The sequence below is a fragment of the Macrosteles quadrilineatus genome, unplaced genomic scaffold (genome assembly GCF_028750875.1).
Source record: "Macrosteles quadrilineatus isolate MER2022 unplaced genomic scaffold, UCM_ALF_1.0 Scaffold_1__1_contigs__length_201487025, whole genome shotgun sequence".
NCBI classification, from domain to species: domain Eukaryota; kingdom Metazoa; phylum Arthropoda; class Insecta; order Hemiptera; family Cicadellidae; genus Macrosteles; species Macrosteles quadrilineatus.
In genome coordinates this window covers 124,965,994-124,983,843 of record NW_026542594.1, presented here as the reverse complement: position 1 = coordinate 124,983,843, position 17,850 = coordinate 124,965,994, and the positions used below count along the sequence as shown (strand labels likewise).

The 17,850-nt window shown below is 33.1% G+C and overlaps 1 protein-coding gene across 1 annotated transcript in view; it reads right to left on the bottom strand.

Annotated features, from left to right (window-relative positions):
• Positions 1 to 1,333: 1,333 nt before the first annotated feature.
• The window catches only part of LOC128984369 (E3 ubiquitin-protein ligase Arkadia-like), a 180,996-nt gene continuing 164,479 nt past the window's right edge, over positions 1,334 to 17,850 (bottom strand). The window contains exons 10-11 of the mRNA XM_054403687.1: positions 15,350 to 15,435; positions 1,334 to 2,719 (exon numbers count right to left, since the gene is read on the bottom strand). Coding sequence (XP_054259662.1) covers positions 2,590 to 2,719; positions 15,350 to 15,435 — 216 coding nt within the window. The 3' untranslated portion in view covers positions 1,334 to 2,589. The remainder of the gene's footprint in view (positions 2,720 to 15,349; positions 15,436 to 17,850) is intronic.

Here is a 17,850-nt window from a genome sequence, read left to right as displayed (position 1 = left end):
CAGTATATCTGTTGCATTAGAGTGTAGATGTAGCGCTGTGATTGGTAGAATATTTCCATGCAGCTCATATGGGAGTTTGGACTCATACCTACTGACTCCCACCCTCTTTCCTCCCCTTCACCTTCCTTCCGCTACCATGTTTGACAACAACATAGTAAAAAAAAATCATAGCCTTGCGCAGCCCCCGCCCTCTAGTGCTTGCCGCCCTGGAGCGACTGCTCTACTCGCTCCACTGTCGCTACGCCACTGTGAGTTACTGGAATTTCAAGGGTATCATGAAAAAATTATATCAAGGTTCATGTTGTTGGGGTCCTACCTTCTTTTTGTAACAACATAACTTCATGTAACATTTTGTATAATTTTTGAACTGAAATGCCAACCTCTTGTAGTATAGGATGGAGCAAGTGTCTTGCTGGACACTACTAGCCCTACAAAAATATGGCAGTAGCCAAAGATGACAATAGGATATTTTCAGTTGTGTTTCTTATACATCAATCTATCTATGTTGTACTTATAATCTATATTTTCTTTATCCTTTTTTAAAAACTATTAAACAAGTACTAAAGAACAATCCAAAGATTACAATTAATTTGCAGGATTTGTTCTCCATCAGTGTGCATTATTTGCTAGAGACATTATTTTTTCAGACATTGGCCACTTAATTGCAAAGTAAGAACAAACATATTACTTAAGGCGTAAACGTAAAAAAGGCGTAAAAACATGTCCATTCACCACAATTGTGAACAATGTGTCATTTTCGACATTTTTGTTAATGATGAAATTTACAAAAGTAGAAAATTAAACTCACAAGTTAAACAAAACTACTAATTAATTAATTACTTGGCATGTTTTATGCTATTTTGAAGGTAATTTCAATTTAAGCCGTATACCAAACTTCCACATACGACCTGAGAGCCAGTAGACGGGTTGTCTAAAATATTCTAAGATTAGTTGTATATAAAAATTAAATAAATACATCTAACCTATTCTGATTAACAATTGTTCACTGGTTTAAAAAAACAAAATGCATGGATAGCCCGTTTCTGATCTGCTGTTTCATCAGGCTAAAGTAGTGTAGTGATCTAAATAACAAAAATTAATAATATTTTATGCAAAAGAGGGTTGAAGTGGTTTGACACGAGGTCCTGCTACACATTGCATAATGAATATTAAGGATAAAGACTGGACTAGTTGATTAAGTTTGGTTTGGTGTGGCTTAATAGTTTTTAAAATATACAAGGATTAGATAAGAAAATGAATTGTTAAAATTGTGTATTGATATCTAGGCCTATAGGTTTGCATTTGACCTTTAATAATAAATAAGACAAAAAACTTAATTTTTAAACATTGTTATTATTATTATCATCACGTGGTTTCCATAAAACAGGATTTTACTTAGTTTGAATTCCTAAAAAGACTTGCCAGCAAGTATAATTCACAAATTTGTTTTTTAAATTATAACATCAGTATAAGAACTAAGAACTTTGATGAGTATAGTATGGTTACAGTAAAAATTATGTAAAGGGGCACGATAAATACAACTTTTGACAAATCACAAACTGTGAAATTTTAAAAAGAACTTTGTACTTTATACACTCCTCAGTAAATAATTCCATACTCGACTACACAACACAAACTTAATACTACAAAAATATTCTTTCTCCCAAGTTATTGCTATGTTTTTAGTTATTTATCTTCTAATGAAAACCACAATTTCAACTCAAATAATAAAAACACAGATTTAAAAATGGTACGTATGTTTACAAAGAGTAAAAACAATGCACAAAAAACTCATTTAAAACAACAACCAGAATATAGTCACAAGCTTTCAAAATGAATTAATATTATATTTAAAATTACACCTGTTTGAAACTTACATGAAAATAACTTAATAAGGTATTAATTACTGACTATCACAGATCACAAATTATAATGCTATATAGGTACATAAATTATTTATTCAAACTTGGCTCCAGTTAGAGCCAAGAAACAAAAAACACAAAAATACAGTTAACTGTATAACTAGCCAATAATGTATACGTTAATTCAACATAGAAATTGTTTTTACCATTACTGTACTAGTAATGTACTGTAAACAGTACTGTTACTGTACTAGTAGAAAATCATACATTCAAAATCACTTTTTTACCCTCGGAAAAAATAATTTCAAAGAGCAACACCCCATCTAAACAATATTACAATTACCCTGAGTTGTAAAATTTTTGATCAGGGAAAAGTGTGTAGGTAATAGATACTAAATAGTAACAATTAATGTTTCTTCAAATTAATGAATATCTTTTACATAACCCTCTCTTATATATTGCATGAAATTCACTTATATTACACTTATGATACGCAGCATCCTAAACCATTATAAATAAATGAGGTCAGGAATAACTTGTAAATAGTAGACTTGGTGCCTTCAGGTTAAAAGAGGAAACACAAAGAGAAATTTCATTACAATACCAATCATATCAAATAATTGGAAATACTTATTTACTAAAAATGTATTTTGTGAAAAGGCTATTAGCCAATGGCTAGCTGATTGCTTTTGGATATGCACTAAATTTATATAAGTTTGTCGTGGGGTCAGGTGGGAGCTGCAATATCTTTGTTGAGATGGGTCTCGATATCTACCCGACATATAGGACACCGTTTGTTGGATGACAGCCACTGGTCCACACATTCTACGTGAAACAGGTGCATACAAGGTAGTCTCCTGCAATCACACATCATTGATCAATATTGGCTGCTGATTGAGTATTGTGGTCATCTTAAAGATAAAATACAGCAAATCTGCAGACTAAGTGAATTTCTATTAGCATGTTTAGATTTATACCAAAATATTTCCTTAAAATGTAAGTAATATATTATTTAAATAGGAAACTACAGCAGATTTCTTTTCATCTATATAAATAAAATACATTTTTGTCTGTACATTGCGTAGAATTATGAAGTTTTTGATTATTTTTACGATTTATAGCCTAAGAAAGCTGAAACGAGTCTTATCTCAATTTCTGTCTGTCTGTCTGTCCCTCTGTCATTCTGTCTGTAACGCCATAAAATGTCAATTTACACGGCCTACTCCTAGAAAACTAGAGTACCGATCAAGATTCCAATTATTTTTCTGTATTCACTGGATTGGTGAGAGTGTCTTTGACTATTAAAATATGGCCTCGCTTCTTTGGAAATAAAAGAACGAACCATCAAAAACACAATTTTGTGCGATTTTAGTCAAGTTTTCTCCCAATGTTTACTATTACATTTTATGAAATAACGAACAGCTTTTTGGATTAATTCTCACTTCGAGCTGCCACTAATGTGTTTACATTAAATGTTGTTAACGAATACCGCATCCATTTCCGGTCACGTTTTGTAAGCAAATCCAAACCAAGTGAGATTAAACTTGTTGTGCCTTAAACGGATTTAATTAATTGCAAGTGCAATAATTGTTCTTAAATTTTGATAACTGGGGCAAAAACCGTGAATAAGTGTTGTATAGGGCTGGGAAACTTACATTCTTTTTATCATTGTCACCAACAGCTTACAAAGAAGGTTTCCACTCGACGGCGCTTCAAGGAAAGTTGTGTAACTGCAGTTGGTAATCGCGGATGTTGCTGCGATCTTGAAAGATCTATCCGATTTCGCTGTGATTGTAACAGTGGTTTAACTTACAAATGTAGCTAAACTCGTTTTTCCAATGTGTCACTTTCGGTTTCTACTCATCCCTTTGTGCTGCAATATCTGGACCATACCGCCAAACTTGGCCCATAGCCAATCTCTTGGGTATGTAGGCCTAATTATTCACAACCACATTTCGATGACGATTCTTGATACCGGTTTTTTCCCCAAAAATACATTTGGGAAATAAAACTACAAACGTCCAAAAACCCAGCTTTGTGCGATTTTTTTACTTTTCCTCCTAATGTTTGCTAGATATACTGATCATTGTTTAGATACCACGTCATCTATTAAATAAGAAACCTTTGTTTGGACAAAGGTGGTTTCTTCAAACTGCCATCGATATGTTTAAATTAAACGTTGATTACAAATAATGCTATTAAGAATAAGAATATGTTTATTGTCTTTCAGGCTACATAAGCATTGACAAAGTCAAATTTACAGCAGAAATGCCAAGTCTTTATATACTAATTAGGCCTAAGGGTAATATCACATATCATAGAAATATACAATTCATAGGAACTATACAAGAATCAAAAATTATACATAACAGATTTCAAACATTAAAATTCTATCTGTTTTAATAAGAAAAACTCACTAAGTGAATAGAAAGGATTTTTAGATAACCACTCATAAAATTTGTTCTTAACAACTTTAACAGTATATTTCTTACTAAGATTAATTACTTTATTATATACCTTAAGGGATAGTACTACATGACTAGACAGTGATTTGCTGAGCCTATTGTACTCAATTGCTGCTTTATCCCTATTGCGAGTGTTGTAACTGTGCATATCCCCAGTGAGTGTAACAAGATCCTGATTTTTTAGTATATAAGATACAAGTTCAAAAATGTAAAGGTTGATAATGGTTTGTATTTCCAACTGAATAAATAAAGGCCTGCAATGAGCACTTACATCTGACTTGGTCATAACTCTAATTGCCTTCTTCTGAAGGATAAGAATGTCATCAATTTTAGCACAGTTGCCAAACAAAATCAGACCATATCTAAGAATAGATTGAAAATAGGCAAAGTAAGCTGTTTTTAGATAATGACTTGGAACGCACATTGTCAATCGTTTTAAAAGATAGATAACTCGTGAAAGTCTACAAGATATGTGCTCAATATGTGGTTGCCAGTTTAACTTGTCATCAATATAAATTCCTAAAAACTTTGCATTTGAGATCAAATCATCAGTAATTACACCATCTACAGACCTTAATGTAAATAACATTTTTTGAGTTTTTTGATTATTAAGTAAAAATCCATTTGCTTTAAACCAAGTCGCAGCGTCTTTCAAAGTTGTCTGTGCAAGTAAATTGAGATGAACAAAGTCATCAGAAATGTCAACAAAAGTGGTATCATCAGCATATAACAGAGACTTTGTACGCACGTCTATCGGAGGGTACAGACTGTACTTAGTAGGTCTATCAGAGGGTTTCCACTATACTTAGAAGGTCTATATCTGAGGGTACAGATTGCAGAACAAATTGTTAGATGAAGGTCTATTTGAATAATCCGACTATACATACAACACTACTTTTGAGATTAGTCCAAGTTCACTGAGTCCGTCATATTGGATTTTGTACTAAAACTTTATTTCGTAATTAATGGGAAATAACTTTGATTTTCAAAAACGTTTTTGAGACAATCCAAAACCAAGGGAGATCAATAACTTCGGGACTTGATTAACTCATTTAATTGGTCGTAAGTACTATAGTTCTTAACTGTAAACGTTGGGGAGCGAGCTGGCGTAGTGGTTAGAGCGCGGGACTTCAGTCCCTGAGGTCCCGGGTTCGATCCCCGCCAAGTCACCAATGGATTTTATCTAAGTGATAATGCCGCAACCCCTAGGTCTAGCCTGAAGTAATGTGAAAAACAATCCCAGGCTCGTGCCTAGCGTCCTTAGGACAAAAAAAAAAAACAAAAAAAAAAAAAACTGTAAACGTTGGTTTTTGGTTCTGGTACTTTCCCTTAGAACTAATAAGAGGAAGAGGGATATCAAAAGTAACAACAATAACAATACAGTAAATGCAAATACTTGGACAATTAAAGAACTAAGAGTAACGAGAAATAAATAAACAGTTTAATTAATAATAAAAATATGTATACAATGAATGGCACATGGACCAACCTAGAAAACAATAAATAATAAAAATAAAAATAACCATGATAAATATTTTTGTGAAAACAATAAATAATACTAATAACAATAAAATGATAGATATTTGAAGTTAATAACTATTGTAAATTTTTGCCAATCTAAATCGTCTTTTGTAATTCGTTACATAAAGTATGCCGTCATTTAAACACCATTTCGAGTCATCTTCGGATTAAGCAAAGCAAATATAAATTGTCATTACAGACGGCATTATCACTGCACGATAAGTAGGTTTAAATACGATTATCATAAAATTTGACGACACTATCAAAAATTTCAAATACTAATTTTGTATGTGCTTTGTTTTGGTTAAAGCGTAGCAAATTCAATTCTGTATTTTTGTGTGTATGTCTGTTGGTAACACATTAATATCCTTATTTCTCAGTGTTTCTTGGAAAAGACAGGGGCACCTTTGTTATTGAAAATTTCAACCGGAATAAAGTGTGCAGTGGTGAGGTTGAGGTAACATTTTGAACTAATTTTAACCAGTGTGGAAAGTATCAATTATTATAGGTAGGAATGGACGGGTCCCGAAATTTCGGGAAATTTTCGGAAAAAAAATATTCCCGATTTTCGGGACGGGATTACATTTGATTCGGGAATTTTTCGGGACGGGATTTGATCCGATCGTCGGCGATTTTGCCGCTTCGCGAGTGACGATGACCCCGCTATCGCGAGAGAAGTTCACAATAGTTCTGCGAACGCAATAGGCGAAGTCATTTCGCCGATCGCGCCGTGACCGCGGAGTCATACCAACGATCCCGCCGAGACCGCGAGTCTACCGACGATCGCGCCGTGACCACGGAGTCATACCAACGATCACGCCGTGACCGTGGAGTTATACCGACGATTGTGCCGTGACCACGAAGTCATACCGACGATCGCGCCGTGACCCTGGAGTCATACCGACGATCCCGCCGAGACCACGGAGTCATACCGAGAATCAATAAATTTTGTGAAACAACAAATTTTATGTTCTTTCACATATAATGGAAGTTCTTCACCATTTATTAAAAGTTACTTGCAAAAAAGCTAAGCAGCCTCCGAATTTATAGTAATGAGAAAATACTGAGTTTGGGATATTTTTGTTAAACTTTGTACAACTAAATCTAGACTCCTACTCGACCGATTTCGTTAATTAGTTGGAAAGCCTAATTCATGTAGATTTGCAAATAATTAAATAATTATGAAAGTGTGATTTTATTAAATATCTGTGGTAAAAAAGTAAAAATAACAAAAATAGGCTACATTATAAAATGGTTTTTATCAAGTTTCTGTTTGTAGCCAGCTTTTGGCTGCCTGTATTACGTTTTTTCAAGATATGCATAGTAGTTATTTGTATTAAATTTTATTCTCTTTCAGAATATCACATTTATAGTACTTTGGTCAATTTCCCTTCCACTTAAAAGTTATTGGCAATAAGCTAAGTGACCTCCAAATTAACCACTATAGTGGTGAGAAAATACTGAATTAGATATATTTTTGTTAAACTTTGTACAACTAAACTTAGACTTCTACCAGACCGATTTAGTTCCTTAATGGGTCGGGTCGTTGGAAAGCTAATTCGTGTAGATTTGCAAATAATTATGAAAGTTAGATTTTATTACGTTTGAGCAAAACAATAATACATTTAAAACACATTTTTTTCAAGTTTATATTTGTAGCACCCTTTAGGCTGCCTTTATTGAGTATTTTTAATAAATACATAATAGTAATTTAATTTGTAGGAAATTTTATTCTCTATCAGAATATCACCTTCCACTTTGGTCGATTTCTTCATGATTTCAAAGTTATTTGCAAAAGCGACAACCTACCAATTTATAGTGGTGAGGAAATACTGAATTAAAGATGTTGTTGTTAGACTTTGTACAATTAAATCTACAGTTCTACTGAACCGATTTTATTAATTAATAGGTCATTGGAAAGCCTAATTCGTGGAGATTTGCAAATAATTATGAAAGTATGATTTTTTAAGATTTACTAGGTGAACCCCGTCAAAGTCAACAGTTAACTGTTGACGTTGCAAGCAAGATTGTTTGACTATAAATCTATGATAAATAACTCAATTTTTTTGTTCCATTTGGGTTGTTTGTGATTTAGCAGTATGCTTTAGGTACGTTCGATCTTAATAATCAATAATTCTAATGGAAGCTGGTATTTCACTGAAGGTTCTTAGGTTAAAACAAATAGGATAACGTACGGTAATTAGAATTGAGTAAATATATCCAAAACTAAATTCTATATCCAAGATATAATCAAATTTCAGTTAAATTTGAAGTTACGTTTTTTAAAGAGTTAGTTTTAAAGAAATTTGAAGTTACGTATCATTGATTGCAGATAAGAACTAAAACGATTATACTTATTGTTGATTTGTGATTCAGCAGTGTGCTTTAGGCAGTCCTATCTTAATAATCAATAGCTCAAATGAAAGCTGGCATTTTACTAAAGGTTTTTAGACCAAAACATATAGGGTAATATAATTAGAACTGCTGGAATACATCTTTGATTGAAGTAAAAAATGTAGAAAATCAAATTCATATTTCTTCGTCGAGTAATACATTAGATAAATTAATAATGATGCTTGATGACAAATATGTGCTTGCATAGCTTTATTTTAAGACCAAAATCATGAAAATCTGTCAAGTAGAAGAGCCAAACGAATACGAAAAAAAATTAAACTCCCATAAGAAATGTACAGGGAGGAAGTTTGTGCATAACTCAAAATATACGTCAAAATGAATGCCGATGCTTGATGGCAAATCTGTGGTGCGTCCATATCTTTAGTTTAAGGCCAAAATTATGAAAATCGGTCGGGTAGAAGAGCTAACCCGACTCTGAAAAGAGAAAAGATAAATTTTTATAGATGGCAATATTTGGTTTACCAGTATGCATAATCTAATCATACGAAACATGTGTTAATAATTTAACAGCTTATTGTTAAACTTTTATTTAATTGTTTTTTTTATTAAACGAGGTGTTAACCCATCCTACATACGGGACTAGTCAGTTAAAACTGTGTAGGCCTATAATTAAGAACAGCTAGTTTACACGTATAAAGACAATTTTATTGCAGCCTACAGTAGAAAGAGTAATGAGAAGTGTATAGGCCCAGTCAATGATATCACCTTCCATCGCATACCTGCCTCTTCCATAATTAATATCACCACAATACAATTACTCATACTATACACAATTTCCAGTAGGTCTGAATTGAAACTCCCTAAAATAAAAAAAAAAAAAACCAATAAAATTCACAGTACACATAATTATAACGTTGGTGTCCTGACATCATTAAACGAATCGTCCACACACATCCTTTATGTCAATTTCACTGCACCAATTGCTAAAAGCTAAATAAATAAGTGTAAACAAAGAAAAGTAAACACAACAACATATTAGTTTGTTTTATAAACAGCTGAGTCAAAAATCAAATAATATTCATTTGAACAAAAGAACTGGTCACATGTTGAAGGAATTTAAAAAGTAAAAACGCTAGTAAACTAGTAAACTAAAACTAGTAAACTAGTAAGCTAGTAAACTAGTAGTCTATGTTTATTATCCATTCCGTTATCAGTTCTAATCCTTGATAACTAAACCACCCTCATTGAATCAATGTACATAGTAATTCCCCATATTCATTTATTTAAACTATAAAATATTAAAATATTCAGCGCCTCCAAACGTAACCACAACTAAACACACGCCAAACGACTTTTTAGATTTCATAAAAGGATGGTTAGTCTAATTGCAGTATCCTAGGCCAATGATGACGTTGTGTTAAATCTATGTCATTCATCTGTATATCTTTGGATAAAACCCGTCTGAGGTTGTGGTGGTAATTTAAAATCGTATTCCTGAGGATTCTTGATCTCCATCTTTATAAATAAATAAATAAATATTTCTTTATTGTCACATAACATTTTTTTACATGTAGCATAGCTGAAAAACAGGTGACATTGTCAAATTATGTAATAATAACATTAAATAGTAAATATAAATATGAATAGCTAGAATTAAAGATTAATCTAATAATTACAAACCATCCAAAATGTCTTAGAATAGAAATAAAATTACAATAAAAGGAGATTAAGTGGAAAGTTAAAGATTAAAATAATTACAGAATCGAGCTGTCCATTAAAAATTCATTAATGCTGTAATAAGTTTTACCTAGTAAAAAGTTGGCAAGGCTGTTTTTAAAAGAATTAGTATTTATTAATATTTTTAATTTTGGGTCTAATTTATTAAAAAAATTTTCCTCATGTAGGAAGGTGTTTTTTCAACAAGTTTGAGATTGTGTCTAGGATACTGAAAATTATTTTTGAATCTCGTATTATACAAATGCTCAAAGTTTCCGCTGCAAAATTGAGGGTAGTTGGATTGTACAGTTAGCAAGGTTTTATAAATAATCAAATTTGGAACCATCATTATATTTAACTGTTTATAAATTGGTTTACATGAAGCTTTCCATGGTGAAAAAGTTATGATTCGCAAAAACCTTTTTTGGACTTTGAAAATTCTATTTATATCTGTTATGACATCAATATTTCTGGGCCTAATCCAAACAAAGTTCAAGCATTCAAAAACATTGATTGTAAACAAAAAGCTGCCAAGATGAATTAAAACATGTAAAAATTGTGATTTTCCTACCCTTTTCATAAAAGTTGAGCAGTAAAATAATTTGCATATCTTTTTTAACTCGTGTACAGAGCCTCGACTTGTACACATCGATAGTGTTACTTATCTCGGTGGTCTACTAATCTTACTTATTTCCTATAATCAATGACAAAATCAGAGTAAATAACCTCATAGTTCTATAGGGCATTTTTATAATTAACCAGCTGTTAGTTAAAACAAATTATATTGCACTAAAACAAACCGAAGATTAATCCGTCATCCTCTTATCGAAGGATTGAACGTATCAATGAATAGCATTACACATAGTATAAATAAGTCAACCCTTAGTATGTCTTTTAATTTGTTCCAAATGCTGAATTTGTGTTACAATCGCTGAATGTTTACAGCTGTTATGTTAAGCAAATTATATTATACCAAAAGCTAGTTTAGAATCTTAGCGTCGGCTGCTAGACTTTTCAAAAATTAAGTTAATTTCTAAATAACTGGGACCCTAAACTAAAATTATGGCTTCGACATTCCCTAGTTCTCAAAATTATCTTTCTTTCAACACAAAAATCATGAAAATCCGTCAAGTGGTTGATTCAGAATCGTGAAATAAAAAAACCCTGTTACGTTTTAATATTATAGATGTTGTTAACAATTTGCATTTGGGTTTAAAGTGTGTTCCTTATGTTAAGTGTGTGATTCTCATTCTAATGTTATGTGCTTAATCTGTACCATCTATAATATTAAAACGAAACAGTGTTTTTTATTTCACGATTCTGAATCAACCACTCGACGGATTTTCATGATTTTTGTGTTGAAAGAAAGATAATTTTGAGAACTAGGGAATGTCGAAGCCATAAATTTAGTTTAGGGTCCCAGTTTTTTAGAAATTAAGTTTTAATTTTTAAAAAGTCTAGCAGCTGACGCTAAGATTCTAAACTAGCTTTTGGCATAAAATAATTTGCCTAACATAACAGTTGTAAACATTCAGCTTTTGTGTCACAAATTCAGCATTGGGATAAAAATGTAAAGACATACTTAGGGTTGACTTATTTATACTATGTGTAATGCAAATCATTGATACGTTCAATTCTTCTGTAAGAGGATGACAGATTAATTAAATTATACATAGTAAAATCATTGGATGTTCAAATTATTTTTTTAAAGCAATCTTTGTAATCTCCGATTTGTTGATTTGTTTTAGAGCAATATAATTTGTTTTAACTAACAGCTGGTTAAATATAAACTATGGAACTATGAGGTTATTTTATTTACTCTTATTTTGTCATTGATTATAGGCAATAAGTAAGATTAGTAGAGATAATTAGACCACAGTTTAAAATAGTTTAGACCAAAATTAATTAAACCACAGTACAAATCGAGGCTCTGTACATGAGTCTTAATAAAAAAGGATAAATGCAAATTATTTTACTATTTTTTCGAGGAAAGAATAACAATGTTTACATGTTTGAATTCTTCATGGTAGCTTTTTGTTTACAATTAATGTTTGTCTGCTTTAACTTTGTTTGGATTAGGCCCGGAAATATTGATGTCATAAAAAGAAGATCAAGAATAATCAGGAATCACGATTTTAAATTACCACCACAACCTCAGCCGAGTTTTATACAAAGATTGAACACAACGTCAACATTGACCTAGGATACTGCAATTAGACAAACCATCCTTTTATGAAATCGTGTTCAGTGTGGTTACGTTTGGGGGTGCCTATCAGCGTAATTAAGTTAAAAACCTCCATAAGACGAATTTGTTTGTGACATGGGCTAGGACTGATTTACCTCTATACAACGAATATTCTTAGCACAAAACCTCTACAAGACGAACGTGATCTCTATAAGACGAATTTATCATAATCTTAACCTCCACAGTACGAAGTTTTCAAAACAAACAGAAGCTTGTCTCAACATGAAACCCCCGCCCATCCCTCCTCCTTCCTCAGTCATTGTTTGGAGAAACCTTGGAGCGAGGAGAAACCTCTATAAGAAGAATAACAGCAGCATTAAACCTCGATAAAACGACTCTCTTTATTAAGTATACCTCTATAGTACAAATTTTTCCCGTACACCTTGAAATTTGTCTTATAGAGGTTCAACTGTATTTGTTTACTGTGAGCTAGAGACAGTTGGCAAGACTGTGTCCCCCATTCTTTTCACTGTTGACCGACCGCTACCGCTATCTTGTGCACAATTTTGCGTCATCGTCGCCTCCTGGTATCGCAATAAAGTCATCATTGTCGTCCGCGATCGCAGCAAAATCATCTTCCATGGCCTTGTAAACATCATCGTTGACTCCCGCAGTCACGGAAACGTCATCGTGTAGACGTCATCATCGTCTCCCGCAGTCGCGGTAAAATCATGAACATCTCCCATGGCCGTGTAGAAAACACAATGAACTCCCGTTGTCACGAAAACGTCTTGGTCCACTGTTTATCCAGCATCTCCGCAAAATCATGAACATCTATTGCGGCCATGTAGGCGTCATCGTCGTCTCCCGGGATCGCGGTAACGTCATCGCCGTCATTCGAGATTGCGATAGCGGCAAAATTATCTTCTGCTGCTGTGTAAACATCATCATAGTCTATCGCGATCGCGGCAAAATCATGAACATCTCCTGCGTCTGTGTAGACGACATCATGAACTCCCGCGGTCACGGAAACGTCTTTGTCGTCGTCCACGATTGTGGAAAAATCATGAACATCTCTTGCTTCCATGTAAGCGTCATCGTCGTTTCCCAGGACCGCGGTAATGTCATCGCCGTCATCCGTGATCGCAATAGTGGCTAAATCATCTTCCGCTCCCGTGTAAATATCATCATTGACTCTCGCAGTCACTGAAACGTCATCATTTGAAAATTTTGCCCTTAAGGGTAGTGGGGGTGGGGGTAGCTCAAAATTTTCAAATAGCAAGTATAGTCGAGTTTGGTATCATTTTACAGGTCTTGACGAAACATAACAATTGCCATAAAGAAAACCAAAATCGGCCCACTATTAACAAAATGGCGCCCTAAAACATTTCAAATCCAAATTACCATGAGAGTGGCTGAAAATTAAGTTGCACCCCCTTTAACTTTTTAACTATTTGAGATATTTTAAATTGGTTTGCGGCAACCTTCTTAGATATGAGGGGCTACAATAATTATGGTCAATTTTGAAAATTTTGCCCTTAGGGGTAGTGGTGGTAGGAAGGGGGTAGCTCAAAATTGTCAAACGTCAAGCATAGTCGAGTTTGGTATCATTTTGCAGGTCTTGATGAAACATAACAATTAACATATACAAAATAGAAAAAGGACCATTTAATAAAAAAATGGCAAGTTATAAATTGCTTTTAATAACCATTGTTTTAAAATGTTCTGATTTATATTTTCAATATGGTAATTGTTATGTTTCGTCAAGACCTGCAAAATGATACCAAACTCGACTATACTTGCTATTTGAAAATTTTGAGCTACCCCCTACCACCACTAACTACCCCTAAGGGCAAAATTTTCAAAACTGTCCATAATTATTGTAGCCCTTTATATTCAAACAAGTTGTTGCAAACCGATTTTAAATATCTCAAATAGCTAAAAAGTTAAAGGGGGTACAAGATACCCTCATGGTTATTTGGATTTGAAATGTTTTAGGGCGCCATTTTGTTTAGTGGGCCGATTTTGGTTTTCTTTATGTCAATGATTATGTCTTGTCAAGACCTGTAAAATGATACAAAACTCGACTATATTTGTCGTTTGAAAATGTTGAGCTACCCCCTACCACCACTAACTACCCCTAAGGGCAAAATTTTCAAAATTGACCATAATTATTATTGTAGCCCCTCATATCTAAGAAGGTTGCCGCAAACTGATTTCAAATATCTCAAATGGTTAAAAAGTTAAGGGGGGTGCAAGTTACTTTTCAGCCACCCTGTATAAAAAATCCAATGTATGTTTGTTGTTATTTTTCATTTATTTTTTTGTCCTGTATGCGTTACGAAACCAGCCATCCGATTGTGATGAAACTTTTAGAAGTTGTTCTATATACTCCTGGAAAGGTTTCTGTCCCATTCCCTTTCTTGAACTCTCTTGGAGCTCTGCCCCAGTGGCTCAGGAATTTCCCATATTTACCTTATGCGAATTCATATTTAAAAAGAATCTATGCATTTTGACAGCTGTTTCAAATAATAAACCTAAAAGTTGGGGCCTAAAAGTTAAAAGTTGGGTTCTACGATGTTCCATAGCATTAAATAGTTACAAGGTTTAACAAGAGAGTGGTTTAATATATGCTTTTCCAGATCTTGAAATCCAGCAAACCTGGTTTTAACAGGACAGAGCCACCTCACACACTTTCAGCTATCAATGGCTGCATTGAGATTGAGACGTTTGTTTGGGGAGTGCATAATTTCAGGGAATGTTGACATCGCTTGGCCCCCACGGTCTCCAGACGTCTCTCAGTATGCGACTTCTTTCTATGGGGACATCTAAAGAGCGTTGTGTACCAGACTAGGCCAAGAAATCTTATTGAGCTCAAGACTCAGATCGAAGAGCACAACACCAACATCCCAGAGGACACATTGCGTCGTACAAAGCTGTCTTCAAAATCGATTGAACGAATGTGTTAGGCCCAATGGGCAGCACTTAACTGATGGGATTAAAAAAAAGTGATTTTTAACTTTATTCTTATTTCCACAACATTTCTCATGTATTTTCTACTCTTGACCAACACATTTTCAGCAGCAAAGATTGTTTTGTACAATTTTCTTGGTTTATTATGATTATTTCAAAATTTTCCGTTTCCCTGTATTTAAAAATGAATATCATTCAAAATAACAACTTCAGAAAATTAAAAATATAGGCTAGACATACAGCACGTTTAACAATAAAACTGTGGAGCATACCTAACATCTTCTGAGTCTTCAAACTCTGAAAGACATATAGTGCATTTTTCTGTATTGTCTTCAAGCTCATCTGTAGCACGTTTAATCTAAAACAAAGGAAATAAAAGTTTTATTGAAATTGTGAGTAGTAGTAATAATAATACTACTAATGTACAATGGTTGAACAACATGACAACTCACATGCTTGGCTAGAATCGAGTTTATCTGATAGAAGATTGTTGAAAGCTTGTACTTAAGATCCTGAAACTTTAACATGCTTCATTAAAAATATTTGAACTGACATTTTGACAACACAAAACCCCCTCTAGGCTGTTATAGGGGTCTGCGGGTCCCCAAATTTTTTGGGTCGGGTCGGCCCAGCAAAAGGCCCGAGAGACCGGGTCGGGTCAGAGATTTGTTCGGGCCAAAAAAATTTTTATTTCCAAAGAAACACTCTTGTATTATATCTATTATTACAGAGGAATTAACATGTTCAAATGAGAATTAAATATAAGTTTGCTCACGACCTTTAAGAATAAAGACACAACAGAGCAATTGCCGCACTGCCACTAGCCAGAGCCAGTCGTCTACTGACAAGACAAAAGCCGTGATGCAACAGTGCATAGAAAACAAAGTAAAAAGAAAGACTATTTATCCAGAGGTACTAGTTTAATTATTTATTGTTTATTCCATACCTAATTAAAAATATATTTTAGTATTTTACATAATAAATCATAAACAAAAGAAATATCTGATTTAGTGTACAGATCTGTATCTTGTTCTTTTATTTTCTTATTGGCCTTTTTGTCATTCAGTAACAACACTAGTGATCGTCTGGTTCGGCATCAGCAAGTAAGTCAACAAAGAGGTAAGGCCTAAATGTTTTATAATTTTATGAAAGTTATCATCAGTAAAATGACTTTTTTCTTAAGTTAGATGGGGTTTCAAAAAATATATTTCTAAGATCCAATAAAATATTTACAACACACAAACTGCAAAGAATTAATTTCTTTGAAAATGATCTTAACAGTTTTATGTTTTTGAATAAAGAAATATATTTTTTGTCTCTACTTCCTTGTTTCGTCACTTGCATTTTGTCAGCAATTGAAGCAACCGGTGGTGTAAGAGGGGAGGGGAAGGGTATATGACCTTGAGTGCCCCAGGGCCTGGCTGGTGCGTCATTCATGTTTTTTTTTGTTTAGATCCTACTACCCTTCCTTCCAAGATAAAGACCAGTTTCAAAAACATTGACTTTGCAATGTTACATGTCATTTATAGACCATTCACTACATTCATTCTTTTAGTTATATAAATTTACTCCTTTTATTGTATCAAAATTTGCCATATAGCCTATATAAATGAAATTGTCAGAAAATGTATAGTAAATTTAAATTATATTATCCTTTAATCACCCCTCAGAAACCATCATCACATTTTAAAATATATTGTATATATTCAACAAATATTATTGTTGATAAAAAACTGTAACCTGTAATTAAGTCCATAGTTGCAATAACACTTTTATCCAACATTATTAATATAGTATAAATTATTTCTAAAACCCCAACTTTGAATATATCCAAAAGCCTGATTATTAGTGCATGTGCAAGTGATGAAGAAAGAAGACAGCTGGCTTTAACAATGAACGTTGATCATCCTGTTCCTGTGTGAAATTGAAATTTTCCTCCTTCTCTATTGGGACATGGCAGCATCAACACTTTAAATTCAGTGAGAGTATAATCCCTAACATTTAAAAAGTCAAAGTGATAAAAATTATTTAACTTAACACTAACTTAACAACAGAAGAACAGTTAAGCTTTATATATACAGGGTGTCCCGGAACTCTCTACCAATATTTTAGGGCATTGTTCCTGGGTAGTTAACATACCTAAATATCATATTTAAATTGTCCGGGAGTCCTTAGTTACTCACACAGCCGCCATTTTGTTTTTTTAAGTTATTAATTTTTTTCTATGAAACATATGAAATTAAAACTTTGCACAAACATTTATGACAACTAGACAAAGCTACCAAAAAAATTATGACGATTTTTGAAATTCATAAAACAAAATGGCGGCCATTTTAAATTTTGTTTCTTAAATAACTCGAAAACCGTTGATTTTACAAAGATTTTACAAGGATAACTTTTTTAAGGCAATTTTATTACAAATCGATTGATACCTTAATTTTGAAGATTGGACAAGTATTAACTGAGATATGGTAGTTTTAGTGATACGTGACTGCTTTCAGCATGCGCTGCAACTATAATAGAATAGAATAGAATATATATTTATTTTCTCAAAGAACTTACAATACATTGTACATCTTTCACAATTATTGTACATTAATTTTCACTTGAAGTAAAACAAAAAAACAACTTGGTTATTATAAAAACAGACTTGAAATGAAATAAAAAGTCCGTTGTTCTCACCAGGCTGACAAAAGACAAGTTACAGTGATCTAAAGCACAAAAACAACCATACTGTATGTACAATAAAAGTGACCTTTAAAATTTGAATCTG